Consider the following 15,317-nt stretch of genomic DNA (forward strand, 5'->3'; position numbering starts at 1 on the left):
AAAATCAAGGGGCTAAAGTGTATTTGGAGGCGTGTGTCTGTGTGTGTGCGTGCGCAAGCGCGAACATTTTTTTCCCGAATGATGAAGAGCTCACCAGTCCTCTCCCTCATCAAATGCAGTAGATTAACTCAGGTGGCAGCCGAAATGGCTCCTGGGAATCTCTCTATTGCCCAGGGAGAATAAATAAAACATAATCTTTACTTGTCTGGTCTTCTGCGAGTAGGAACTGCGCCTCACTTATCTTTGCCTAGGTCTGGTTCCCAGAGATTCTGATTTATTTAGTATGACTTAAGGCCAGGGCATCAGGACTTTCAAAAGAGCTATGTGCAGCAAAACCAAAAACCGCGGTTTTGCGTCACGCCTGGCTTGCGTTCAAGCGCCTGCTCTCCAGGGTAGGTGTGAGGATGACCGAGCTCTGTGGTCAAGGCTCCTTCCTAGATAACCAATAAACTCGAACCTCTAAGTGACAGTCCGGGGGACTTGAATTTCAACCAGGCTGAGGATGCTCTACACCCCGCCCAGACCTCTATGGTATTTTGGAGCCCCTCTAGCATTTTCAACTCGTCTTGGCCTTGGGCGGGGCCCGGCGGCTCCCTCTCTATGGTAGCGGACTTCCCGGCTCCGCCTCATTGGTGCTTAATTCCGGAAGCGAGTCGGGTTCAAAGAGGAGGTGGGACTCCCCTCCCGGAAGTGACCCACGTGCTTCCGCCTTGCTTGACCCGGAGCTGGGTGAGTTTCTAGTGTTCGCCCGAAGTTGGGGACACGGGGGGCATATTGACCGGCCCCAGGCCAAGGTGAGTGACCTGTAACTTCTGACCGCGAGGTAGCTCCGGTGATGGTGCCGCCATTTCTGAGTTGCGGCCCTGGGGTCCGGGCCCAGGACGTCTCGGTCCCGCCGTTTTTGATGGCTTTCCACTCCGGTCTCTCGGTATTCTGGAGAGAGGTGACTCCGCGGGACTGGGCGTCAGGGCGCTAGGACTCGATTCCCAGCCCCTCCATTGACGTACTATGTGACCTTGGGCTAGGCAGTGTTCCCCTTCGGACCTTAGTGTCCACATCTGTGAATGGAGTGGTGGGGCTCGCTGAGCTCTGTGGGCTCCTTCAGGTGTGACGTATTTCCAGGCCCTGAGGTAGGAGAGCGAACGGAGTGTGGGCCCTGACAGTGATGTCTGCCCCCAGGACTAGGAGGCCGGAAGGAGACCTCCTCCACGGTGCCCGGCCTGAGATGGATCCACTCAGGGCCCAGCAGCTGGCGGCGGAGTTGGAGGTGGAGATGATGGCAGATATGTACAACAGGTAATGAGAGCCGGCCCAGCACGACCCTAAGTCTTGGAGCATGAGCCTTGGTGTCACCCTTTCTCAGAGCAGGGTGGAGAACTTCTGAAAAGTGCTTTCCTCAGTCAAGGGAAGCCAGAGGCCCATGCCTATCTGTCCAGACCCCTCCTATGATATACAGCTAATGGAGACTCGGTATGGAGTCACCAAATCAAGTTGGACTTTAGATTGGGATGGAACTGGAGAGGAAGGAGCCAAGCTGGGAGAGAAACTTTTAAAATTCAAACCAATCCGTGGGGGTCATTTTATTAGTCCATTTTAAGATAGGGAATTTGAGGCTTCTAGAGTTTAAGTTTAACTACCTCAGGGTTCACAGCTGGTCACTAGCAATGTCAGGACGAGTACCTCAGTCTGACTCCAGTGCTAGGGCTCATAACCATTAGGCAAATTGGGGAACAAACCCTGATTCCATAATCGCAGCATTACGTCTTGGGCAAGTTTCATGGGTCCTTTGATATAATTTCCTCATATATAATATGTAGATAATAATAGAGCCTTCATCATAGAAACGTGGTATATATCAAATGTAAAAATATGTGACAAACCCTTAACATAAATCCCAATACAGGAGAGAAGCGGATGTGGCTTAAGTGGTAGAGCTTTTGCCTACCCTATGAGAGGACCTGGGTTCAAGCCCTGGGGCCTCCTGATGAAAAAGAAGAGAAAGCATGCCTGTGCGGAGAGCCAGTGCCCATGCGAGTGCCTACATGGTGAACCAGTGCCCGCGTGGTGAGCCAGTGCCCGCGCAAGTGAGTCACACAGCAAGATGATGATGTAACAAAAGAGAGACAAGGGGAGAGTCAAGGTGAAGTGTAGCAGAAACCAGGAACTGAGGTGGCACAGTTGATAGGGAACTTCTCTCCACATCAGGAGTCTCCAGGATCAAATCTGGGTGAATCTTAGAGGAGAGAAAATGAGAAGAGAAGACAACACAGACAGCAAAAACAGCAGGGCAGGAGGAGGGGAAGGCAAAAAAATAAATAAATAAATCTTAAAAAAAAAAATCCCAACACAGAGAAAGCAGTTTGATATTTTTATCAGCTGAAGCTCTCTATCTTCTCTCTTAATTGCTTGGTTTGTTGGAGGCTATATATTAAAATGGTTTTAAAATGTAGGCTGTGAAGTCAGACTATCTGGGTTCTTAGCCTAGCTCTGTGTGATCCTCAGCAAATTACTGAGTCTCTCTGTACCTTAATTTCCCCGTCCATGAAGTGGGCATAATGATAGTGCCTACCTTGTAGGGTTATGATAAGGACTGCATAAGGGAATCCTTTTATTTTATTTTTTTAAAGATTTATTTATTTCTCTCCCCTTCCCCGCCCTGCCCCACCCCACCCTGCCCCAGTTGTCTGTTCTCTGTGTCCATTTGCTGCATGTTCTTCTATTTGTCCACTTCTGTTGTTGTCAGCGGCATGGGAATCTGTTTCTTTTTGTTGCATCATCTTGTTGTGTCAGCTCTCTTTGTGTGTGGCGCCATTCCTGGGCAGGCTGCACTTTCGCGCTGGGCAGCTCTCCTTACAGAGTGCACTCCTTGCACATGGGGCTCCCCTCCGTGGGGGGCACCCCTGCGTGGCACGGCATTCCTTGCACACATCAGCACTGTGCATGGGCCAGCTCTGCATGGGTCAAGGAGGCCCAGGGTTTGAACCATGGACCTCCCATATGGTAGACGGATGCCCTATCCACTGAGCCAAGTCTGCTTCGCAAGGGAATCCATTTAAAGAACTGTCATGCCTGCCATAATTCAGTTAATAGTTTCTATTTAATTATTCATCTATATGGGCTCAGACAGGGTTCCTATTCAAGGGCCTTCCAGGCTGGTTAAGGTGCAAACAGGATTTACACTGTCTTCTTTGGAAAGGTAAAATCAGTATAGCTGGGCAGGAGTGGTTGAGGGTCCCTAAGATGTCACAGGATGCTGCTGACCTGACTTTGCCCTTTCTTTCTCCCAGAATGACCAGTGCCTGCCACCGGAAGTGCGTGCCTCCCCACTACAAGGAAGCAGAACTGTCCAAGGGCGAGTCTGTATGCCTGGACCGGTGTGTCTCCAAGTACCTAGACATCCATGAGCGGATGGGCAAAAAGTTGACAGAGTTGTCTATGCAGGACGAAGAGCTGATGAAGAGGGTGCAGCAGAGTTCTGGGCCTGTGTGAAGCCCCAGACAGTATACACCCTGGGGTGCATCTGCCCCTTCCCACTTCCTAATAAAAGTGCCCCCCATTGGGTGCCATCTGTGAAGACTGCTAGGCTTCGGCTCTCTCTGGATGGTCTCCAGGAGCCTGGAGTGTATGGTAAAGCTCTTTCCTGATTGAAGAAGGAGCATTGTCACACTGGAATAAAAATTGTGTGTATGTGTATATTTATATATATTAAAATAAGTTTGACCCCTACTATGTGCAAAGCAGTGTGCTTGGCACTCTGGAGGAAAGAGCAGACCCAGTACCTGCCTGCAGAGGGAGTCTAACATAGTGTTTAAGAGTACAGACTGGTATGACAACTTACCCTGAGCATGTCGCTCCTCTTGGCTTGAGCTTCCTCATCCATAAGGTGGGGAACATAATAGTGCCTGCCTCATACAGCTATTGTGGTGAGGTTTTTTTGTTTTTTGTTTTTTAAAGATTTATTTATTTAATTTAATTCCCCCCCCCCCCCCCGGTTGTCTGTTCTCTGTGTCTATTTGCTGCATCTTGTTTCTTTTGTCCGCTTCTGTTGTCGTCAGCGACACGGGAAGTGTGGGCCGGCGCCATTCCTGGGCAGGCTGCACTTTCTTTCACGCCGGGCGGCTCTCCTTACGGGGCACACTCCTTGCGCATGGGGCTCCCCTACGTGGGGGACACCCCTGCGTGGCAGGGCACTTCTTGCGTGCATCAGCACTGCACATGGGCCAGCTCCACACGGGTCAAGGAGGCCCGGGGTTTGAACCGCAGACCTCCCATGTGGTAGACGGACGTCCTAACCACTGGGCCAAGTCCGCTTCCCTATTGTGAGGTTTTAATGAGTTAATATGTGTAAAACACTTGGAATAATGACTGGGACCTAGGAAGTACTCAATAAATATTAGCTATATATATATAAAAAAAACTGGAGACAGGCAGGCAGGTGTTTTTCACAAATGATAAAAAGGAGTGATTTAGAGGTAAAGGTGAGAAGTAGATTAGATTTTGGAAGGAAGTCAACCTCTTAGTTCTAAATGATAGTATCAGGAAGTGGATGACATGACTGAGCCTGCCTGGGTCCAGATGGAAGGAAGGGACTAAGTGATAACCACTGCCATTGCCTAAGCTGGGGCTTGGGCTCCTCACCTTTCTTTCCAGTCTAATCCTCCCGTTTGGGCTAAAGGTCCTATTGGGAAGTGGAGGATCCGAGGAGTTGCTTGCTGGAGGTCATGCAAGTGGAGCAACAACAGGGAGGCCAGGGCTGCTCCTGCACTTGCCCTTCCAAGGAGGGCTGAGTCTTTCTGCTCTGGGCTTTGCTCTGACAGGGTCGTGCAGCTTTCAGGATATGTGTGGGTCACCCAGAGGGGATTTCAGTTGACATCAATCAGTGCCGCTGTGATGGCTGCACCTTCATGGTAGAGTCTAGCCAGTGGTCTCAGGCAAGGCATTTAATCACTCTGCCTGTTAACCTTGTTCCTAAATGGTGATAAAAGGTCCTTACCTTGTTGGATGGTTGTGAAAATTGCCTTAGTACCTAAAGTAGTCAGGAGAGTGCCTGGCACATGTTAAGCACTCAATAATAATAGTGCTTGGTTTGAGGTGGAGACACCAGATAAGACCCCTTGGAAAACCTCAAAACCATTTGCCCTGCCCTCTGAGTGGGCAGAGAGCCAAGGCTCCCGTCTAGGTACTGAGATGCAAATTTGGGTCAACAGGTGGCGCTCTCTACCCATGGGATTAGGGCTGCTGTGTACAATTTCAGAAATGTTTATTTGCCTACTCTGGCAGGCACTGTGCTGGAGGAAAGGAGAGTGGTGAGGAAAATAGATATTGTTCCTGACCTTAACTTGTCCTCAGTTTTAGCAAGGAAAAGAATTCTCAGCACGTAGTTGGAATCGCAAACCTAGAAGGGGTGGTAGGAAGGGGAGGAAAAGGTTATAGTTGGAGGGGATAGTGACAAAGTGTGGCATGCTTAGGAAAGGAAAGCTTCAGTGTGGCTGAGTGCTGAGTGTGAAAGGAGGTAGTCGTGAAAGATGAGGCTGGAAGGCAGGGCAGGCGCAGCTCCAAAAAACCTGGCAAGCTGTGTTAAGGGGTGTGGATTTTCTCCTATCAAGGGCATTAGCAAACTCTTGATGGATTTCAACCTGGCAGTGACAGATCTGCATTTTAGAGGCTCACCCTAGCTGCCGGCCAAGTGGATGGTGGTAGATGATAGTTGGTAATGGATTGAGGGGAGGCATGGCAAGGAGCCAGTGAGGGGAGAAGGAGGGTGATGTAAGAGTAGCTAGATGTGCTAAACATTTAGTGAGATGCTAGATTGTGCTAAACTTTGTGCTAAGTTTCTTGGTTTTTTTTTCATGTAATAAACTTTATTTTTAGAGAAGTTTCAGATTACAGAAAAGTTACATTGAAAGTATAGGGGATTCCCATATACCCCACCCCCTACATCTCTCACATTTTCCCTTATTAATAACATCTTACATTGGTGTGGTCCATGTGGAGAACAAATATTGAAGCATTGCTGCTAACCAAGGTACCTTAAGATTTTATTTCTGTTAATCCTTATAACTACCCTGTGAGGCAGGTATGATCATTCCTGTTTTACAGTCAAAGAAACTGAGTCTCTGGAAAGTTAATAACTTGGCTAAGGTCAGGTAGCAAGCAAGTGGCAGAGCCAGGATTCTAACTTAGACCCCAAAGGTCACTTTGAAGGACTCCTCTAGGATTCGGAGGAATGGTCCCTGATGGGATATATGTCAGCAATTTCATATTTCATTCAGTAATACTTACGACTTGTGTCATGTAAAGAGCTCTGGGAAATGCCCAAAGTGAATTTGCTGTGTCTTTGCCCTCAGTGAGCAGAGGGTAGAGTAGGAGACATGGGGCACACATAGAAAGCGTTTTTATTTATTTATTTTTAAGATTAATTTTATTTATTTCTCTCCACCCCACCCCCCATTTGCTCTCTGTGTTCTTTAACTGTGTGTTCTTCTGCATCCACTTGCTTTATCAGGCAGCCCTGGGAAACTGCATCTCTTTTTTGTTGTGTCATCTTGCTGCGTAGGCTCTCCGTGTGTGTGGTGCCACTCTTGGGCAGGCTGCACTTTTTTCACACAGGGCAGCTTTCCTTGCGGGGCGCACACCTTGTGCGTGGGGCACCCCTACGCGGGGATGCCCCTGCATGGCACGGCACTCCATGCGTGTGGCAGCACTGTGCATGGGCCAGCTTACCACACTGGTCAGGAGGCCCTCGGGATCAAACCCTGGACCCTCCATTTGGTAGAGGGCCACTCTATCAGTTGAGCCACATCTGCTTCCCAGAAGGCGTTTCAAGAAATCAGGAAAGGTTCAGGCCCACGTAAAGATACCATGGTAGGCAGCCTCCCAAGATGACCCCCAGGGACCCTTGCCCCTGGTATTAACCCTTTGCCTTGAGTATGGGCTGGACCCAGAGGGCTGCTTCTGACAACAAGCAAAGGTGAGGAGATGCAACTTCTGAGGTTAAGTTAAAAAAGATGGTAATGTCCGTTGTGTTAGGTGTTAGGGCTCTCTCTCCCTCTTTCTGGCCCTTCTCACTTATTTACTCTGATGAAGCAGCTCTGTGTTATAAGCTGCCCTTTGGTCAGGTCCACCTCCAGCCCACAGCCAGCAAGGAACTGCATCCTGCCAACAGCCGTGTGAGCAAGCCGGAAGCAGATCTTCCCCCCAAGCCAAGGCTTCAGATGGCTGCAGTCCTGACCAACTTTTGGCAGCCTTGTGAGAGACCTGAGCCAGAGGACCCAGCTAAGCCACAGGCTGCCTCCTGGCCTAAAGGGACTGAGATAATAAATGCTGTTATTTTAGGCCACTAAATTTTGGGGTAATTTGTTAGCAATAGGTAACCAATACATGCACATTCTACACGTGTACAGTTGTCTGAGACTGTGCTTTGGTCATTTTGCACCAAATGTTTTAGGTGCTTGGGATACATTAAAGAGCCAAATAAATAAAGATTCTTGACCTCTTGGAGCTTATATTCTGGCAGGGATGGTTTTGTGTAGTAGAAGTCAAAATTGACACTGTGGCTTTGAAGATAAGATAGCTCCTTCAGCTCCCTGGGAGAGGTTTCTTAACCTTTTTCATGTCTTAACGACCTCTTGGAAAATCTGACAGAAGCATTTTCCCCAGAAAAACGCACATGCACATATAAATTTGCAAGCAGTTTTGGAGATTTTCATCACTCCTCTTGTGGGCTAACTTGAAGGGAGTTTTGTCAGGTGTGGTTTTAGGTGCAGAATTAGGGTTTAGGTGCCAAGAGGAACAAGATAGAAAATCTAGTGAGGGAGGTAGATTTTAAAACCAGTTGCTTTTACTTTGTGATCAGTGCTACAAGAGATGACCCCTTGGGAATGTTAAAAGGAACATGTTCTCTAGCTGGGTATTCAGGGAAGTCTGCCCCAGAAAGTCATAGGTGAGTGAGATTCGAAGGTTGGATAGGAGTTTCCCAAGCATGCAGCATGGTGGGTGGGGGGCTCTGGGTTAAGTGGCCGGGAGATTGTGGTGAAGAAGATGGGCACAGGTCCCTGCCCTCCAGCCCAGAGAGTCCATCATAGGAAAGCACCCACAGCGTGATAAGCTCAGCAAAGGGAAGTTCTGGTGTTGTGTCTGTCACATAGAGGGATTTAGCCCATCTAGTTCCAGGGTTAGGCAAGGAGCTGTCCACTAGGAAGTGACCATTAAATCAAGATCTGGACCATTAGTTAGCTAGGCCAGGGCAGGCGAAATGTTCTAGGCTCAGGAATAGTTGAGGTGGGAGTGAGCATGGACTATAATGGAAGTGAAGGCGGCCACAAAGGCAAAAAGCATGAATAGAGGCTGGGAGCAGTAGGTGGGGCCCATGTGATGCAGAGCTTGGGGGCCATCATTGAGGGTGTCATTGTCTTTGGGTCACTTGAGATTATCGTGCACTCAGTGTCTTAGAAGGGCCAATACCATCAGCCTGTAGCTACCTTCCCAGCCGCAATCCCCTGCCACAGTCTCCTCACTCTATTTGCTTCATCTACATTGGCCCTTGCTCAGTTCCCTGAATACCATCAGGCTTCCTCCTGTGCTGGGATCCGTTGTGTGTGCTGCTTCTTTTCTCTTGTGGGTGGATAAATCCTATTGTTTCTGATGCACAAAAATGTGTCTACAGATCTTAGCATGATCATCACCCTTAAGGACCTCTGTCTGACTTCCCGTCTAGGTCAAACCCGCCTCCCCAGTTACGTGTTCTCATAGCACCATCCGCCTCTCCCCCACAGCATTTTCTTTTGTTGAAGTTACACTTAATATGTGATCCTTTGATTCATCTATTCCTCTCTCCCACTGGACATTGTGTTCCCAGGGTAGGGACTATGTCTTGCTCATCACTGAATCCCTAATGCCTGGCACGGGCAAAGCCTTTTTTATTGTTTATTGATTCAGATATTCACACACCATAAAACTCACCTTTTTAAAATGTACATTCAGTGGCTTTTAGTATATTCACAAAGATGTACAACCATCACCACTATTTGCCGAACATTTCCATCACCCAAAGAATGAAATCCCTTTACCCACTAGTAGTCACTAATCAGCCTTTGGCAACCACTAATCTACTTTCCTTTTTTTTTTTTTTTTTTACAGATTTATTTTTTATTTATTTAATTCCCCTCCCCTCCCCCGGTTGTCTGTTTTCTGTGTCTTTTTGCTGCGTCTTGTTTCTTTGTCCGCTTCTGTTGTCGTCAGCGGCACGGGAAGTGTGGGCGGCGCCGTTCCTCGGCAGGCTGCTCCCTCCTTCGCGCTGGGCAGCTCTCCTTATGGGTGCACTCCTTGCGCGTGGGGCTCCCCTACGCGGGGGACACCCCTGTGTGGCAGGGCACTCCTTGCGCGCATCAGCACTGCGCATGGGCCAGCTCCACACGGGTCAAGGAGGCCCGGGGCTTGAACCGCGGACCTCCCATGTGGTAGACGGACGCCCTAACCACTGCGCCAAAGTCCGTTTCCCACTAATCTACTTTCTGTCACAATGGATTTGTGTACTCTGGACATTTCATGTAAGTAGAACTACTTACTATGCCTTTTGTGTCTGGCTTCTTAGCATAATGTTTGTGATGTTTAAGATTATGTGCCGGGAAGCATATTTGGCCCAACGGATAGGGCATCCGCCTACCACATGGGAGGTCCAAGGTTCAAATCCAGGGCCTCCTGACCCATGTGATGAGCTGGCCCACGCACAGTGCTGATGCGCGCAAGGAGTACCCTGCCAATCAGGGGTGTCCCCCATGTAGGGGAGCCCTATGCACAAGGAGTGCACCCTGTAAGAAGAGTCGTCCAGTGCAAAAGTGCAGCCTGCCCAGGAATGGTGCCGCACACACAGAGAGCTGACGCAGCAAGATGACGCAACAAAAAGAGACACAGATTCTGGGTGCCGCTGACAAGAACACAAGTGGACAAAGAAGAACACACAGTGAATGGGCACAGAAAGCAGACAACTGGGGCGGGGGGGGGGGGGAGGGGAGAGAAATAAATAAAAAATGAATCTTAAAAAAAAAAAGATTATGTGCCAACTTGGCTAGGTTATGGTGTCCAGTTGTTTGGTCAAGCAAGTACTCAGCTTATTGTTACTGTGAGGGTATTTCGGTGATATAAATTATTAGTCAATTGATTGCCTCTACTATAGCTGATTACATCTGCAGTCAACAAGGGAGACTGCCTTCAGCAATGAGGGAAGTCTCATCCAATCTGATAAAGGCCTTAAAGGGAGACCTGGTGATTTCAGCAGTCAGAAGAGTTTATTTTTTATTTTTTAAAAATTTTCTTTTTTGTGTGTGTCTTAATTTTTTAAATGCTACATTAAAAAAAATGAGGTCCCATATACCCCCCACCTCCCTCACCACACTCCTCCCCCCATAAAAAACCTCCTCCATCATCATGAGACATTCATTGCACTTGGTGAATACATCTCTGAGCACCACTGCTCCTCATGGTCAATGGTCCACACCATAGCCCACACTCTCCCACAGTCCACCCAGTGGGCCATGGGAGGACATACAATGTCCTCCTGGGGAACTCATCAGAGCCTTCATCAGAGTCCCCAAGTCGGGGCCTGCCCTATGGAATTTGAACTGCTAATTCTCACGGTCCCATGAGCCAATTCCTATAATCTCATAATATTTGCAATCATACATATATAGATAATATGTACATATATACATACATACATATAGATGTGTATGTATATATGTATGTATCCTGTAGGTTCTGTTTCTCTGGAGAAATGTGACTAACACTATCTTTGAGGTTCATCCAATTGCAGCATGTCTCAGTACTTTGTACCTTTTTTATGGCTGGACACTATTCCATTTATGGATAGATCACATTTTATTTCTCCAGTTGATGGACAATAGGATTGTTGGGACTTCTGGGGTCTTGAGAATTATGCTGCTTTGAACACTCCTGAAAAAGTTTTTGCATGGACATAGTTTTCAATTATCTTGGAATGAAATTCCAGGAATGAAACCTCTGGGTCATACAGTAACTCTATGTTGAACATTTGACGTACTGCCAAACTGTTTTCCAAAGTACCTCCATCATTTTTATTTACATTCCCTATGCAAATGTTTTTAATGACTCTATGTTAGATTGAATAAACAATGGCTTACACCATGAATTGGGTACTATTATTTGCAGCATTTTATAAACAAGGAGAATGAGGCTCAGGAAGGGTAAGTGACATAGCCAAAATTGCACACCTGATTGGCCTGCAGAGTCACAGTCTTTTTAAATTCTGGCTCTTTGACTCCAGAGTCAGTGCTCTTGACCATTAAACATGAAGCAAAGACTCTAGTCAAGAGCCCACACAAGAGCCACTGTGAATACATGGTTATTCTCATGTTATGGGTAGTGACAGAGGGGAACAGGGTCTAGGAAGGGATTAGTTCTGAGGGCAGAGGGAGAGGGTTGATTCAATTTGAGCATGGATATCGGTCTCAGATCTCTCCCTTCTCTCCTTTTAAAAAAAATGTTTAAGAAGCTTTAGATTGCATAAATGATACATCAGAAATATAGGGGCTTCCCATATATTCCACCCCTCCCCCACTTTTCCCCTTTAACATCTTTCATTAGTGTAGTGCATTTGTTACAATTGATGAACACATACTGAGGCATTGCTGCTAACCATGGACTACAGTTTACATTTTAGTTTACACTTTCAACTGTACATTTTTACAGCTTTTGACAAAATGTATAATGGTCTGTATCTGTCATTGCAATGTCATTCAGAACAATTCCAATGTCTCCAAAATACCCCATGTTGGGAAACGGACTTGGCCCAGTGGTTAGGGCGTCCGTCTACCACATGGGAGGTCCACGGTTCAAACCCCGGGCCTCCTTGACCCGTGTGCAGCTGGCCCATGCGCAGTGCTGATGCGCGCAAGGATGCCCTGCCACGCAGGGGTGTCCCCCGCGTAGGGGAGCCCCACACGCAAGGAGTGCACCGGTAAGGAGAGCCGCCCAGCACAAGGAAGTGCAGCCTGCCCAGGAATGGCGCCGCCCACACTTCCCGTGCCAAATAGACACAGAGAACAGACAACCGGGGGAGGGGAGGGGAATTAAATAAATAAATAAATAAATCTTTAAAAAAAAAATGCCCCATGTTACATCCATTCTTCCATTTTCCTCCTCTCAGAGCCTCTGGTGAACTTCTCAGCCTACCTTATATCAATGTTATAAATTCTTCCTTTGCTAGAATAATAGTAAGTCTACTTTAGTCTATAATTGCATTCCCCCCTTATGTTTGTTCATTCCTCAATCTTGAGGATTTTAGGATGGCAATGCCTACTCTCTTTCTGATTGAGAGAGGGCTTAGATCCCATGAGGGGCAGATGGATGGAACTGTCTTGCTTGCAGTTGTAAATACTCTGTTTTTTGGTCTGGTTGTGTTCTCCATCATTATCAGTTTGTTAGTTGTCCTGGGTGAGACCGATGAATTGGAGAGTATAAGTTGCAATTCTGTGGAGATTCATTGCTCAACCAGCACACAAACAGACTGAAGATTTATGTCTCTTGTATATATATTTAAAAATTATAATGTTAATTATAGGTTCAAAAAAAGGCAGAAGAGATATGCATAGGGAAATTATAAATGAGTCTAACTCTGTTACATTGGGGAAAATATATTCCAAGGTAAGGTCCACTGATGAGGTGCATAATTCCTGAGATTGTCTGCTGTGCCTGTAGTGTCTAGATGTTTCTAGAGCCCACAGGAGCACTCCTGCTCTCCCTTCTCTTGATGTCTTCTTACCCTCCTTTTTTTTATTTCCAACTGAACTATGACAGTGGCCTAATTGCTTTACCTACCCATGGTCTATCTAAACTTGACTATGTCTATCCCCCTCATTAAAAATAAAACCAGGGAAGTGGTTTGGGACAACTGTAGAGCATCCACCTACTACAGAGGAGGTTGTAGAGTTCAAACCCAGGGCCTCCTGGCCCGTGTGGTGAGCCGGTCCATGCACAGTGCTAATGGGCACAAAGAGTGCCATGCTACACAGGAGTGTCCCCTGCATAGGGGTGGCGCCGCACACACGGAGAGCTGCTGCAGCGAGATGGCGCAACAAAAAGAGACACAGATTCCTGGTGCGGCTGACAAGAATGCAGGCGGATACAGAAGAACACGCAGTGAATGGACAGAGAGAGCAGACAACTCGGGGGTGGGGGAGATGAGAGAGAAAATAGATAAGAAATAAATCTTTAAAAACCAAAAAACCAAAAACAAAACCAAAGAAAAACTCCAGGAGTCCCTATCAACTCCCTCACGACAATGGAGGTCCTTGGCCTAGCATAGTTCATCCCAAACTGACTCCAGTCTGCCTTCACAGCTCTATTTCCCACCACTGCTTTTCATTTATTCAACAAATGTCTACCATGGACTTGCTGCTCGTGCCAGGTACCTAGGAAGGTAGGAGGTATAAAATCACCTACAGCTGGCTCCTGTGCCTAAGAGATTTATATCTCACAGGGAGGGCCAGGCAACTAAACTGGATCAAGATTCTGGGTCAGTGTGAGGGCTTCAAGGGAGGAAAGCACAATGTTTGGGGGGCGTACATGGGCAGGGCTGCTCACCCTGCCTGGGAGTTTGGAGATGTCTTCCAGAAAGAGGTGAAGCTGGAGCCAAGGAGCTGGAGGTGAAGGCTGAGTCCATTAGAAACGAAGAAGGGAATCTGTCATTCTCACAAGAGGGAACAGCAGGTGCAAAGGCAAGGAGGTGTGAAACCAGCTGGCTTCACACTTGATTCCACAGGTGCTTACTGAGAGCCACTTGGTTGCCAGGTGCTGTTCTAGTTGCTGGGGCTACCGCAGTGAGAATGACAGATGAGGCCTGTGCCCTTGCTGAACTGACAGTCCAGGGGAAAGCCTGGAAATGTGGGCTGGGAATGAGGGAGGACAAGCGTCTCAGCCACAGGGCTCCAAGAATCCCTAGAGTCCCGGAAGGGTGTCTACGAGCCCCCTGAAATTGAATGTAAAAGTGTGTGTGTGTACGCTTACATCCACACATGCATTTTATGTGTTTGTTTTTTTTGCAGGGAGTGGATTCATAACGTATCATTATGTTCCCAAAGGGATCCCTGAGCTTCTTGAGTAAGCACACCTGCTCTAGAGGCCTTTATGCTGAGCTAAGGAGTATAACTTTGTTGAGGAAATTCTGGAACCGGTAACACATTTTAAGAAGTAAAACAATCAGAGTCTGGCACTGTGCTCCTGCCAGAGAGAACTTCACCTGCCTCCTCCCTCCCCCCTGCCCTGCCTTGCTCCTGTGGCACCTGCCTAGAGGGATGGAAAGAGCCCAACTCAAAAGCCACACAGAAGCAACTTGTGCATCTTGCCTCCACCCACCATGCTCCAACTTCAAACTTGGGTTTTTTCCCTCTGTAAAAAGTTGTAAATAAGACCCTGATGTTTTGAAGACTTAATGATAACATTTTTGGAAAGCAATAGCCACTCAGCAAATGTCAGTCAGTCCCTCTCTTGGCTGCTCAGCTATTCAGGGGTTCCCTGTTCTCCAAGACCTTCTTGGAGCTCCTCGAGCAGTTGCTGTCATTCCCAGAGCTGAGTGGGTATCACTTGTGTCTCTCGCCACACCGTTTATTAAAGTCACATCTGCCTTTGCCTTTACCAGCATCATCTCATTAAGCCCCACCGGCAGTGACACCTACCTCCATTTTACAGATGTGGAAACTGGAGGCTCTTGGAGGTTGACAGGTTTACTGGGGAGCAATCAGTTAGTGTCTGGCAGCATTTGATCACCAGGTCTTCCGAAATCGTAATTATGATTACAGGAGCAACAAAACAATGAATATTTATTATACTTAATATATGCCAAGGGAAGCGGATGCAGCTCAGGTAATAGGGCCTATGACTACCATATGGGAATATACGGGAGGACCCGTGTTCGATCCCTGGGGTCTCCTGGTGAAAAGAAGAAGAGAAAGCGTGCTTGTGTGGTGAGCCGAGAGCCCCAGCAGTGAGCTGAGTACCCACATGGGTGCCTGTGTGGCAAGCCGAGTGCCCACACGAGTGCCTGTGTGGTGAGCCCAGTGCCTGCGTGGTGAGCCAAGTGCCCACGCAAGTGAGTCACGCAGAAAGATGATGACGCAACAAAAGAGAGAAAGGGGAGAGTCAAGGTGAAGCACAGCAGAGACCAGGAACTGAAGTGGCACAATTGACAGGGAACTCTCAATATCAGAGGTTCCCAGGATGGAATCCTGGTGAATCCTAGAGGAGAAAGATGAGAAGCCAAAAAGAGAAATAGATACAGAGAATCA

At 47.7% G+C, this 15,317-nt stretch overlaps 1 protein-coding gene across 4 annotated transcripts; it reads left to right on the forward strand.

Moving 5' to 3' along the window:
* Nucleotides 1-644: 644 nt before the first annotated feature.
* On the forward strand, nt 645-3,729 carry TIMM10 (translocase of inner mitochondrial membrane 10). 4 transcript variants are annotated; one of them, XM_004471028.4, is made up of 3 exons: nt 645-729; nt 1,180-1,296; nt 3,288-3,729. In XM_004471028.4, exons 2-3 carry the CDS (start codon nt 1,226-1,228, stop codon nt 3,487-3,489), a joined length of 273 nt encoding a protein of 90 aa, XP_004471085.1. In that variant the 5' UTR covers nt 645-729; nt 1,180-1,225; the 3' UTR covers nt 3,490-3,729. The 4 variants fall into 4 exon arrangements, with proteins under 4 accessions (XP_004471085.1, XP_004471084.1, XP_004471083.1 ...); XM_004471027.5 differs by having other exon boundaries at nt 674-794; XM_004471026.5 differs by having other exon boundaries at nt 699-794; nt 1,123-1,296.
* The last annotated feature ends 11,588 nt before the right edge of the window (nt 3,730-15,317 follow it).

Source organism: Dasypus novemcinctus, chromosome 10, assembly GCF_030445035.2.
Source record: "Dasypus novemcinctus isolate mDasNov1 chromosome 10, mDasNov1.1.hap2, whole genome shotgun sequence".
NCBI lineage: Eukaryota > Metazoa > Chordata > Mammalia > Cingulata > Dasypodidae > Dasypus > Dasypus novemcinctus.

What these genes read in the sequence shown, in the direction of transcription:
- TIMM10 (XM_004471026.5), top strand. Translation starts at nt 1,166, where the DNA reads ATGTCTGCCCCCAGGACTAGGAGGCCGGAAGGAGACCTCCTCCACGGT. An exon ending in ATGGCAGATATGTACAACAG is followed by an intron (nt 1,297 to 3,287) that starts GTAATGAGAGCC and finishes TCTTTCTCCCAG; the next exon opens with AATGACCAGTGCCTGCCACC.